At 47.7% G+C, this 13,815-nt stretch overlaps 1 protein-coding gene across 1 annotated transcript in view; it reads right to left on the minus strand.

Moving 5' to 3' along the window:
• Positions 1-2,159: 2,159 nt before the first annotated feature.
• PRRT1B (proline rich transmembrane protein 1B) overlaps positions 2,160-13,815 on the minus strand; it is a gene marked incomplete at both ends in the record, with an annotated part of 47,054 nt that continues 35,398 nt past the window's right edge. Inside the window, 3 exons of the mRNA XM_079706662.1 lie at positions 2,160-2,309; positions 3,452-3,595; positions 4,370-4,830. Of these exons, the coding sequence (XP_079562788.1) occupies positions 2,160-2,309; positions 3,452-3,595; positions 4,370-4,830 (755 nt within the window). The remainder of the gene's footprint in view (positions 2,310-3,451; positions 3,596-4,369; positions 4,831-13,815) is intronic.

Genomic DNA, 13,815 nt, shown 5'->3' on the forward strand with positions numbered 1-13,815 from the left:
TGTTTTTCACTGATCCATCTCTGTGGCAAAGCCATACTGCGCCTTGTTTATTGTAGCTGTATCGTAAGTTTCAAAATCTGGTGAAGAAAGTCCTCCCTCATTAAACTTTGCAAAATTATTAGCAGTTTTTGCACATTTTCCTTCCATATTTATTTTTAAAAACATCGTTTTCAGTTTTAAAAGCTTGGCTTTCTTGTTGGAAGTTCATTAAATCTGTTGATTTAAGAAGGCTGGATATTTTTATGATACTACCTCTTCCTATCCAGATATTTGGTTCTTTGCTCTTTTTAGAGGAGTTTGGGCCTTTCTCAGCACTAGCTGTCCCGGAGTCCTTGTACCTTACAATACATGCACTTGCCTTCCAAAAAAACAAAATAAAATAAAATTATTCTCTTCATCTGGATCTGGATCTTTCCTGTTAAGTTTATTCCTAGGTTTTACTGTTTTTATCACTATTGTGAGTGGAATTTTAAAGTTTTTCCACTTTTACCTGAATATTGCTATTGACTATTGTATACTTTGTATCTAGTCACTTCTCTGAGTTCTCTTATTTTGATTTTTTCATTGACTCTTGGATATTCTAGCTAGAGTTATCATTTTGTCTCTTCTAGTTTTCACACTACAAATTTCATTTTGCTGTTTCTTACATTAGCTAGAACCTCAAAACAATGTTGAACAGAGACTCTAGGGGGCACCCATGGCTTGGTCCTGGTTACTGTGGTTTTAGTAATTTCCCACTTAACACACGATAAGCTGTTGGTTCATCTACCAGCTTCAGCGGCACCTGGGAGCTCATGAGAAATGCAGGCTCTCAGGTCCTACTTACTGAATCAGGATCTGCATTTTAATAAGATTTCCCAGGTGTTTCATAATGTACTTTCAGGTTCAAGGCACACTGGTCTAGATGACTTCTTTCTATTCTGATTTTAGGTAAGAGCTTAGTAACAGGAAGAGCTATGGCAGTTGGGGCCTACCAAGTGCTTCTTGGCATCTACGGACCCCTAAAATACGGCTTCCTCCTTTTCCGCGGCAATCGTGCATTTTAGGGTTTGATATCCTAATTCTGGGCCACCCCATGTCCTAGGCCGTGAGGCCACCTCTCAGGCTCCAAGCATCATCACTCCTCACCACCTACTTCTGCATCCCCATCTCTCCAGCCCCTGGAGCATTTCGAGGGCCGAGATGGGCTGTCGTCCTGCTCCAGCTCCCAGTCCTGGTTAGTGCTCAGAAAGCACCCGATTTAACTTGAGCTGTCAATCTTCTACGGCTCGGCCAGGGGGCCCCCCGTCCCCCTCTCGAGATGCAGATGGATTTCCTTGCTTCCTCATCACCTTTGGCCCGCGAAAGACCCTACAGAAATTCCCACCATCGGTACCCAGTGGCTCCACCGCCACGTGCACAAGTCAGACACCGCGCTGCACAGACTGGGCAAACCCCAGTGTCTCAGAGGGGCCGGCGTGGGAGCCCCAGGGCCCAGCTGTGGACAGGTGCGTCCCACTCACCCTAAAGTGACCCAGGGCAAGCAACAGCCCCGACGCAGCAATGAGACGCTCTGCCCAGGGTGTTGCTGTTTGTTTACTGACCGGACGTCGTGGTCTTGGTTCCTGGACACGGGGTCATCAGGAGAGAGCCTGGCCCCCCGGACGGGGCTGGGACGCGTACGACCGGCCAGGAGCGACCCAGGAGAGAGGAGGCCACTCCTCTCGACTCCCCAACAGGGAGACAGAAAGCCCAGCAGCTCTGCCCTGCGATCCCAGGGCTGGGCTGGGTGATGGGGAGGCCGGAGGAGGCAATGTCCTTCCAGATGGCTCTGAGGACAGTGCGGGCACTGGTCCCTCTGCTGGTCTCTCAGGGGTCAAGTGAAGGCCAGGGGCATGGGGGCACTGCCAGCACAGTTCCAGAAAGACCTCAGGCCCCTGTAGCACAGCTGGGCCTGGGCCCTGGGGCCACCTCGGGCTAGGACACTGCCTGAGGCCACCTGCAGGGGCAGAGGCCCAGCCGTGAGTGTGCTGAAGGCTGCAAAGCCCATCTTCTTCTGAGCCTGCCCAGGTCCCCTCTAGGTGACCGATGGCCACCAGCAGGGATCCAGGTCCGCAGAAAGAGTCTGGCCAGGTCAGGAGTCCCTGGTGTCCTGACGTCCCCGAAGGAGCCACCAGCCCTCAGGGCAGGTAGAGTGCTACCACCACGTAGATGACCCAGCTGGTGGACACGAAGACCCCAAAGAGCAGGCTGAAGAGCACAAGCGAGCGGGCCTTGCGCGAGGCCTCCTCAGCCTGGGCCAGGTCCCCCCTGCCCAGGGCCGCACGAGTCTGCAACGAGATGGGGGGGTGAGCGGACACAGAGTCCCCACTCCCTCCCGGAGGCACCATCGGGCCCGGCCCCAGTGCGCAGGCTGCACAGCTGACCCCGTGAGGCGGTCAGGGGCCTTCCCTGGGCCACAGCTCGCGAAGGAGCACCAGCGATGGAGGTGGTGGCCGCCGGCTCCCGGGCTCTGGCCACGGGCCTGACCCAGGTCCACACCCTCCGTCCCATCGCCTACAATCCTCACAACAACCCTGAGTTTGGTGTCATCGTCGTCCCCACTTTGAAGATGAGGAAACGAAGGCTCAGAGAGGTTAAGTGACACACCCTAGCTGGTGGTGGAGCCAGAATTGACAGGCAGGCAGCAGCCTCCAGAGTCCCGCCTCTGAGCTGTCCGAGAGCATCTTTCTCCCCACAGTCCTGTCTTGCTTATGACGGGGGAGCTTGACCACGGAGGGAGGTCCGGGCTGTCACCAGGTCAGCCATGAGCAAAAGCCCCAGGGCCTTCCTACTCTATTAGAATGTCCTCACATTGGCATCCTGCTAAGTCCCCAGGGTCTAACCTCTTGCCTGGCAATGGTCAGAAACAATCAGGAGGGAGGGACGGAGGAAGAAGAAAGAGTGTTACCGAGATGGTGGGTGGGTGGATGGATGGATGGACAGGGATAGGTGGTTGGACGAGTAGACGGATGCATTAATGGATGAACAGAGGGGTGGGTGGATGGATGGATGAGACTAGAGAGATGGTGGATGGATGGGTGAGTAGTGGCTGAACAGACAGACGGGTAGCTAGACAGATGCAGGTGGATGGGTAGGAGTGAGTGGATGGATGGATGCCAGTCTCCACCCGATTAAACACAAGCCCCCACTGGACGGGCAGTTGCTTGGGCCTTAATCATTCACACCTTCAGTGTGAATTGTTTCAGTTGAATTTTCTAGGGCAGATCTTGAGTGGCGGGGAGCAGAGACAGCAGAAGAGAGGGCGACGACTGCACAGACAACTGGGCACTGATTTCCCAATCCTGCCACCCTTCTCAGGGGGAATCACCGGGGGCCCAGTTGCTGGGGAAGGGGCTGTGTGGACCCCACCTGGGCCCTAGTGGCTGCAGGCTGGGAGGGCTGTACCGAGGACCGCCGCACGCCCACCTACCTCGTGGGAGTAGACGACGGCAATGAGCCCGGTGAGCAGGCAGCAGAACAGGGTCACCAGCACGGATTCCATCATGTAGTCCTTGGGCAGGGGCCTGTGTTCCACCGTGGCCGGGGCTGGCACACCGGCCACGGGGCTGTTGTACTGTGAGGGCAGAGGCCACGGCGTGGTTAGGGAGCACGCAGCCTGCGACAGCCGTGGACCCGTCACTCCACCCACTGCCAAGCCCCACCCAGTGAGGCTGCGGGTCGCCCAGGGGTCAAGGCCCCCCTTCTTCCCGCTCCCTCGGCACCCCCAGCCTGTCACTCAGCCCCCAGAAGTCTCAGGGTTCTGCCCTCTACAAAGTGCTCAGTCCAGGGTCCAGCCACCAGTGTCTCCACGTCCCCACTGCGTCCCCACCAGGAGGGACCTCGAAGCTGTCCTCCACAGGCGGCCAGTGTTTTGTTTTTTTCCCTAAAAATCTAATCAAGTCATCTCCTACCAAAGGCCGTGGGGACCCTCACGGTGGATCCCACCTTCCTATCCTCCCCTCCCCACTGAGCTGAACCAACCACCGTCACAGCCAGAAGACACTGGCCTTGGCCCCCTGCATCCCTGCACGCCTGTGCTGTGCCCTCCTTCTCTCCTCTGCCTCGACTCTCCTATTCATCCCGTAGAACCCAGCTCAAAGGCCCCCACTGCTGGGACGCCTCCCGCTCCCGCCCAATCCCCAAGCTGAGCGAGCCCTTTTCTACTGCGCCCCTGGGCACAGAAGCGTCCCCTGCCGGGTGCCTGTGGTGACCTCTCACCTCCTGCGCGCCAAACTCTCCAGCCCAGGGAGGGAGAGGCGAGGGGGGAGGAGGGAGGGGCGGGGGGCGGGGCGGGGGGCGGGGCAGGGGGAGTGAACAGGCAGGGGGCGGCGCCCGCGACTTGACTCACCACCGGGAAGGGCGCGAAGAGCGGCTGCGCAGTGGGCGCAGGGAAGAGCGGCGCGGGCGGGGGATACAGGGCGGAGGCGGAGGGCGCGGGCGGGAAGAGCACGGGCTGCGGGAAGGGCGGCGGGTAGAGCAGGTGCTCGGCCTTGGGGTCGGGCGGCGCGTAGGGCGGGGGCTCGCCCACGAAACCGATGTTGGGGACCCCGCCGGCCGCCCCCTTGGGCGCCTGCCGGGCTTCGCCCGCGGCCTGGGCCTGGGCCTGGGCGGGGGGCGTCGCGGAGGCCTCGGCCGGGGGGTCGCCGGGGGTGCCCTCCGGCGCCGGGGCGCTGCCTCCGTCCGCGGCCGCTTCCTCGCTGGGCCCTCCGTCCTCCTCCAGGAGCTGCGGGCGGCGAGGGAGCTGCGGGAGCTCGGGGCGCTCAGCGCTCCCGGCGTCCTCGGGGCTGCCGCCCCCTTTCGCGTCCGCTCCTGGGAAGAAATGGCAGGGGTGGTGAGCCCCCAAGAGGCTGCCGGGCCAGGTGGGAGTCCTCCCCCCAAACCCCAGAACACAGCGCCTCCAAGGAGAAAGTAACAATGACCGTGCCGATCCTGACCCCTGATGAACCCCGCACTCAGGCTTCTCCAAGCTGGGCCTTGAATCTTTACCCAAAGTGCAACAATAGGACAAGAAAACCAAGGCTCAGAGAGGTGAGGTGCCTTCCTGGTGATCACACAGCCAGTACAAATGGCCGGCTTGGATGGAAGGCAGGCCTTGCCCACACCTGCCAGCCCCTGGTCCAGATTGCCCCTGCTGGGAGGTGGCCCTGTCCCCACGGTCCTACTGCCGCAGCTGATTGAACCAGGGAAGAAGCTTCAGCCCAGGGCAGCCCCCTCATAGGCTGTGCTGAGACACCATCCAATGGGGGCTGGCTGAGGAGGTTAGCTGAGCCAATCAGGTTCTCGGCTCTGGAGTTGTCGGACCCCGGCCAAGCGAATGATTTCAAAGAGCCAGGAGGTCGCTAAGGGCCAAGTGCCTATTGAGGCAGAGAAGGAACAGAAACAGGAATGGGGTGGGGGAGGGGCAGGGAGAGGCCAGGAGCAGTGGGCGGAGAGCAGCCCACCCAGCAGCTTGAAGGGTGCTCAGAGGCCCTCAGCTGCCCAGCTGCCTTCCCTCCCTGGTCCTGGCCTCCAGCATCCATACCATAAACTCTGGAGGCACCCCAGCTGGTCCCAGCAAGTCCTGAAGGTCCCCCTGCACCTCCTAAGAGCAGTTCTGACCAGCTGAGCACCTCTAGGCCTCAGGTAGGTCCTGGAGGAACAGCCTGGAAGGGTCCTGGGGCAGACTCCCTGGACCTGGGTGGGCATTCAAGGATCCACAGCAGGGACAGGCAGCCCAGGGCGTGGCTTTGGAGGTTCATTTCCTAAGTGTCTTGAAGGGTTATAGAAGGCAGAGAATTAAGTAAACCAGACATGACAGTGACAGTGACAGTGCTGGTGAGGGTGAAGGAGCCTTGCTGAAATCCCCCTCCCATCTGTCCCCCCACTTCCACCTCCCATACAGCTGGTGGGTGGAGTCAGAGACTAGGGATCCTTAGGGGAGGGATCCCCAATGGCAGGGAGTACTGAGCCCCTGAGAGCTCCCCACCCACTTCCTCCAGCAGCCAGGGTCTCACTCAGAGCATCTCCTACACACCCATCTGGTGTTCATACCTCCACACCTCTACCCATGCTGTTCCCTCTATTTCTCTACCCCTTGAATCTGGACTTGGCCATGTGACTTGCTTCGGCCAACGGATCATTAATAAACATCTTGCACACAGAGGCTTTAAAAACCTACATCTCTCCACATTACCAGGGGCTGGTGAGGGATGAGGAATTCGTGTTTAATGGGGACAGAGTTTCAGTTTACGATGATGAAAACATTCTGGAGGTGGAGGGTGGTGATGGTTGCACAACAGCATGAATGTACTTAATGCCCCTGAACTGTACACTTATAAATGGTTAAAATGGTAAATCTTACATATATTTTACCAGTTTTTTAAAGCCTCTCTCTCCTGCTGATCACTACTAAAACGCTAGACAAAATACAGAAGAAACTACCCAAAGACCCTGAAAAGTCAACAAAAGCAAGCAGATTGTGGAGTGCAGTCAGAATGCAGAAGTGACCATAAAGGGGGTGAATTTCCCTTTTTTTTCCTCTCATTTCCTTTGAAGCTCAAAGCTCCAGTCACAGAGCCATGTGATAGAGCACCAGAATGAGCAGATAAAACTCCACTGGAAACTCTGTTATTCTAGCCAGAGGAACCAGGAAAGGGCCGCTGCAGAGTGGAAATAGTGGGGAAATCCTAGAGAGGAAGTAGCTTCAGAGGGGGATCCCCTAGTTTTGTATGTACACTGGGGTGACCAACGTATATCAGCTTGCCCAGGACTTCCCCGGGTTTACTACTGAAAATCTCGCATCTGGGCAAACCCCTTAGTCCCAGGCAAACTGGAATGGTTAGTCATCTTAGAATGGATCCACACAAGTCTTAGACTCACCCCCAAGCTGCATGTGTAGGGGACAGACCTAGACCAGCATGAGAAAGACTTTAAAAACTGGACCACTAAAAAAGCCAGAAAACGATTAACAAAATGGCAATAAGTGCATACCTATCAATTACTTTAAATGTAAATGGACTAAATTCTCCAAAAGACAGAGTGGCTGAATGGATAAAAAGACAAGATCCATCTATATGCCGTCTACAAGAGATTCACTTCATATGTAAGCACACACAGAGACTGAAAATGAAGGAACAGAAAAACATATTCAATGCAAAAGGAAACCAAAAAGCCTGGGGTAGCTCTACTTATATAACAAAAAGACACTATAAAACAAAGACTGTAATAAGAGACAAAGAAGAGCATTACAAAAGGATAAAGGGGTCAAATCCAACAAGAAGATTGAAATCATATCAAACATCTTTGCCAACCACAATTGTATGAAACAAGAAATCAATTACAAAAAGAAAACTGGAAAATTCACAAATACAGAGATTAAACAACATGCTACTGAACAACCAATGTGTTAAAGAAGAAATCAAAAGGGAAATTTAAAAAATACCTTCAGGGACTTCCCTGGTGGTGCAGTGGTTAGGAGTCCATCTGCCAATGTAGGGGACATGGGTTCAATCCCTGGTCTGGGAGGATCCCACATGCCACGGAGTAGCTGGGCCCATGTGCCACAACTACTGAGCCCACACGCCACAACTGCTGAAGCCTGTGTGCTTAGAGCCCATGCTCTGCAACAAGAGAAGCCACAAGAGAGAGCCCGGGCACAGCAATGAAGAGTAGCCCCCACTCGCCACAACTAGAGAAGGCCTGCGCACAGCAACGAAGACCCAGTGCAGCCAATAAATAAATAAATAAATAAATAAATAAATAAATAAATAAATACCTTCAGACAAATGAAAATGGGTAGAACATACCAAAACTTATGCAATGCATCAAAAGCAGTTCTAGGAGGAAAGTTCATAACAATAAGTGCCTATACAACATCAGAAATCTCAAAAAAAACACTCTATACCTCAAGGAACTAGAAAAAATGAGGCCCAAAGCTAGCAGAAGTTAGGAAATAACAAAGATCAGAGTAGAGATAAATAAAATAGAGATTAAAAAGACAAGAGAAAATATTAAAGAAACTAAGAGCTGGTTCTTTGAAAAGATAAAATGGACAAATCTTTAGCTAGACTAAGAAAAAAGAGAAGATTCAAATAAACAACATAAAAAATGAAAGAGGACACGATACCACCAATACCACAGAAATACAAAGGCTCATAAGAGACTACTATGAAAAATTACATGCCATCAAATTTGCCAACCTAGAAGACATAATTTCCTAGACACATACAATCTGCTGAGACTGAATCAGTAATCAAAAACCTCCCAGCAAACAGAAATCCAGGACCAGATGGCTAGCAAACATTCAAAGAATTAATACCAATCCTCAAACTCTACCAAAAATGTAGAAGAGGCAGAAACACTTCCAAAGACATTTTATGAAGCCAGCATTACCTTGATATCAAAACCAGAAAAGGATGCCACAAGAAAAGAAAATTACAGACCAATATCCCTGATAAACATAGACGTAAAAATCCTCAACAGGGCTTCCCCGGTGGCGCAGTGGTTGAGAGTCCACCTGCCGATGCAGGGGACACGGGTTCATGCCCCAGTCCGGGAAGATCCCACATGCCATGGAGCAGCTGGGCCCATGAGCCATGGCCGCTGAGCCTGCGCGTCAGGAGCCTGTTTTCCACAATGGGAGAGGCCACAACAGTGAGAGGCCTGCGTACCACAAAAAAAAAAAAAAAAAAAAAAAAAAAAAAAATCCTCAACAAAAAATATTAGCAAACAAAACTCAACAATACATTAAAAGAGTCATACATCATTATCAAATAGAATTTATTACAGAGATGCAAGGATGATTCAACATCTGCAAAAAAATCAATGTGGTATACCACATAAACAAAATGAAAAACAAACATCATATGATCATCTCAATAGATGTTGATAAAGCATTTGACAATTCAATATCTATATATGATAAAAACACTCAACAAAGTGGGTATAGAGGAAATGTACCTCAACATAATAATAAAGGTCACGTACGATAAGCTCACAGCCAATATCATATCAATGGTAAAAAAAAAAAAACTGAAAAGCTTTTGCTTTAAGATCAGGAACAAGACAAGGGTACTCACTCTCACCACTTTTATTCAACAGAGTATTGGAAGTCCTAGCCACAGCAATCAGACAAGAAAAAGAAATAGAAGGAATCCAAATTGGAAAAGAAGAAGTAAAACTGTCACTATTTTAGATGACATGATATTATATATAGAAAACCCTAAAAACTCCACCAAAAAACCTTTAGAATAAATGAATTCAGTAAAGTTGCAGAATGTGAATTCAATATACAAAACTCTGTTGCATTTCTATACACTAATAGCAATCTACAAGAGAAATTAAGAAAATAATCCCATTATCAAATAGAATAAAATACCAATATAAAATAGAATACTTAGGAATAAATTTAACCAAGCAGATGAAAGATCTGTACACTGAAAACAATACTCCCTCAGTGAAAGAAATTGAAGAAGACAAATAAAAGATAGTCTGTGCTCATGGATTGGAAGAATTAATGTTGTTAATATATCCATACTACCCAAAGCAATCTATAGGTTCAATGCAACTCCTATCAAAATTCCAATGGCATTTCTCACAGAAATAGGAGAAACAATCCTAAAATTTGTATGGAACCACAAAAGACCTCAAATAGCCAAAGTAATCTTGAGAAAGAAGAACAAAGCTGGAGGCATCATGCTCCCCAATTTCAAACTATATTACAAAGCTACACTAATCAAAACAGTGTGGTATTGGCATAAAAACAGATACACAGATGAATGTCAAAGAAGAAAAAGCTCAGAAGTACACCAACACATATATCATGAATTAATTTATGACAAAGGAGCCAAGAATACACAATGGGGAAAGAACAGTCTTTTCAATAAATGGTGTTGGGAAAATTGGACAGCCACATGCAAAAGAATGAAACTGGACCACTATCTTACACCATATCCCCAAATTAACTCAAAATGGTTTAAAGACTTGAGTGTAAAACCTGAAACCATAAAACTCCCAAAAGAAAACATAGGCAGTAAGCTTCTTGACATCAGTCTTGATAATGATTTTTTTAGATTTGAAGCCAAAAGCAAAGGCAACAAAAGCAAAAACACACAAGTTGGGATTACATCAAACTAAAAAGTTTCTGCACAGCAAAGGAAACCATCAACAAAATGAATTGGCAACCTACTGAATGGGAGAAAATATTTGCAAATCATATATTTGATAATGGGTTGATAGCCAAAGTATATTAAACAACTCATAAAACTCAATAGCAAAAAATAAACCCACAATTAAAAATTGGGCAGAGGGGTCTTCCATGGTGGTCCAACAGTTAAGACTCCAAGCTCCCAATGCAGGGGGCCCAGGCTCAATCCGTGGTCAAGGAACTAGATCCCAGGAGCATGCTGCAACTAAGATCCCGTGTGCCACAACTAAGACCTGGCGCAGCCAAATAAATAAATAATTTTTAAAAAAAATCTGGACAGAGGATCTGACCACACATTTTTCCAAAGACACAAAGGGGGCCAACAAGTACATGAAGAGATGCTCAATCAGGGAAATGCAAATCAATAGCAAATGAGATATCACCTCACACCTGTTAGAATGGCTATCATCAAAAAGAAATAACAAGTCTTGGTGAGGAAGTGGAAAAAATGGAACCCTTGTGCACTGTTGGTGGGAACATAAACTGGTGCCACCACTATGGAAAACAGTATGAAGATTCCATACTGTATAGAACTACTGTATGACCCAGCAATTCCACTTCTGGGTATTTATCTGAAGGAAATGAAAACACTAACTCAAAAAGCTATATGCACTCACACGTTCATTGCAGCATTATTTTCAATAGCTAAGATGTGGAAACAACCTAAGTGTCCACCGATGGATGAACAGATAAAGAAAATGGTATATATCTAGACACACACACAATAGAATATTATTCAGCAGAATGAAACCTTGATATTTGCAACAACAGGGATGGACCTTGAGAGCATTACGCTAAGTGAAATAGGTCAGACAGAGAAAGACAAATACTGCATGATCTCACTTACATGTGAAATCTGAAAATAAATAAATAAAATAAAAACCCTGAGCTCATGGATATACAGAAGAGATTGGTGGTTGCCAGAAATGGGGAGGAGGGTGGGCAAAATGAGTGAAGGGAGTCAAAAGGTACAAACTCAGTTATAAACTAAATAAGTCCTGGGGATGTAGTGTACAGCATGGTGACTACAGCTAATAATACTGTATTGTCAGGACTTCGCTGGTGACGCGGTGGATAAGAATTCGCCTGGCAATGCAGGGGACACAGATTTGATCCCTGGTCCGGGAAGTTCCCACATGCCACAGAGCAACTAAGCCCGTGCACCACAACTACTGAGCCTCCACTCTAGATCCCGTGAGCCACAACTACTGAGCCTGTGTGCCACAACTACTGAAGCCCACGTGCCTAGAGCCTGTGCTCCACAACAAAGAGAGGCCACAGCAATGTCTCAGCCCACACACTGCAACGAAGAGTAGCCCCCACTCGCCGCAACTAGAGAAAGCCTGCACGCAGCAACAAAGACCCAACGCAGCCAAAAAACAAAACAAAAAACCTTAAAAAAATACTGTATTGCATATTTGAAAGTAGCTAGAAGAGTGGTTCTTGCAAGTTCTCATCACAAGAAAACAATTTTTCTAACTATTATGGTGATACATGTTAACTGGACTTATTGTGGTGATCATTACACAATATATACAAATATCAAATCATTACATTGTACACTTGATATTAATGTAATGTTATGGCAATTGTACCTCAATAAAAAAACAGAAAACTGGACCAAGATTGGAAATGCTACTCATAGAATGTGAAACAGCTAGTGATCTGAAACTACCAAGGTTGATTGCCTACTAAAACAAAACATATCAAGACTTTCCAGGGAATTATAACAGGACTGAGAATCTATACAACATAATATTCGCAGTGTACAGGACACAATCCCAAAATCATTCACCATACAAAGAGCAAAGAAAATGTGACCAGTCCTCAATGGAAAAGACAATCAACATATGTCCACCTGGAGATGACCTAGATGTTGGAATTCTCAGAAACAGAGGCTGTTATAACTAGGCTCCAGGAGGAAAAATAAACACACTTGAGAAAAGCTCTCAATAAAGAATTAGAAAGTTTGATGGGAAAAAAAAGGAACCAACTGCAAATTTTCAACTAAAACACATAGTATCTGAACTTTTTTTTAATTCACTGGTCTCAATATGAAAATGGAGGTGACAGGGGGAAAAAAGTCAGTGACCTTGAAGAAGCACCAATCCAACAAACAGAATAATGGGGGGGGGGGGGGAAAAAGAATAGTGCCTCAGGGACCTGTGTGGTAACACAAGAAGGTCTTCACTCCATGTGCCAGTCAAGTCCCAGGACAGATTTTAGGAAAAATATATTTGAAGTAATCATGGCTGCTAACTTCCTAAATGTGGTGAAAGACAAATTCATAAAACTCAGAAAACCCAGAACAGGCACTCTGTGAGAGCAAACTACCAGATACATCATCATAAAACTTCTCAAAACCAAGGATAACAACAAAGCCTTGAAAACAGGCAGAGAAAAATGACACATTATATACAGGGGAACCACAATTTGAATTTCCACAGACAGTCAAGAGACGACCGAGGTCAGAAGACAGTGGATCAGCCCAGAAATCGATATCTAAGGAAATGTCCTTCAGGGACTTCCCTGGTAGTCCAGGGGTTAAGACTCGGTGCTTCCAGAGCAGGGGTGGGCGGGTTGGACCCCTGGTTGGGGAATTAAGGTACCACATGCCACGAGGCCAAAAAATAAAATAAAATAAAACATAAAGGAAACGTCCTTCAGGAATAAAGGCATGTATTCATTTTCTATTGCTGTATAACAAATTATCATAAATATAGCGGCTTACAACACCCATCCACCTCACATCCATATAATGACTACAATCAAAAAATAAATAAAACCCAGAGGCTAGGACGTGGAGAAATCAGAGTCCTTGTGCACTGTTAGTGGGAATGTAAAACGGTGCAGCCATATGGCAATTCCACAAAAAATTAAAAATAGAATTTCCAGGGAATTCTCTGGCAGTCCAGTGGTTAGGACTCGGCCCTTTCACTGCCGTGGCCTGAGTTCAATCCCTGGTCGGGAAACTAAGATCTCACAAGCCTCATGGTGCGGATAAATAAATAAATGTTTTAAATAAATAAATTTTAAAAAAATAGAATTTCCACATTATCCAATAATTCCACCTCTGGGTATATACCCAGAAGAACTGAAAGCAGGAGCTTTCAGAGATATTTATACACCCATGTTCATAGCAGCACCATTCACAAAAACTAAAAGGCGGAAGCAACCAAAGTGTCTACCAACAGATGAATGCATAAGCAAAGTGTGGTCTGTCCATACAATGGAATATTACTCAGCCTTTAAAAGGAAGGAAATTATGACAACAAGGAGGAAACTTAAGGACATTACTCTAAGTGAAATAAGCCAGTGACAAAAAAGCAAATATTGTATGATTCCGCTGTCTGAGGTCCTTAGAGTAGTCAAACTCAGAGACAGAAAGGGGAATGGTGGTTACCAGGAACTGGGATAGCGGGGGGAATGGAGACATTATTTAATGGGTAGAGAGTTTCAGCGTGGAAAGATGAAAGAGCTTATGGAGATGGATGGTGGTGATGGTTACACAACAATGTAAATGCATTTAGTACCACGGGACTGTACACTTAAAAATTGTTAAGATGATAAATTTGATGTTATGTGTATTTTACAACAATTTTCTTAATGGG

This window comes from Hyperoodon ampullatus (genome assembly GCF_949752795.1).
Source record: "Hyperoodon ampullatus genome assembly, chromosome: 6".
Classification (NCBI taxonomy): domain Eukaryota; kingdom Metazoa; phylum Chordata; class Mammalia; order Artiodactyla; family Ziphiidae; genus Hyperoodon; species Hyperoodon ampullatus.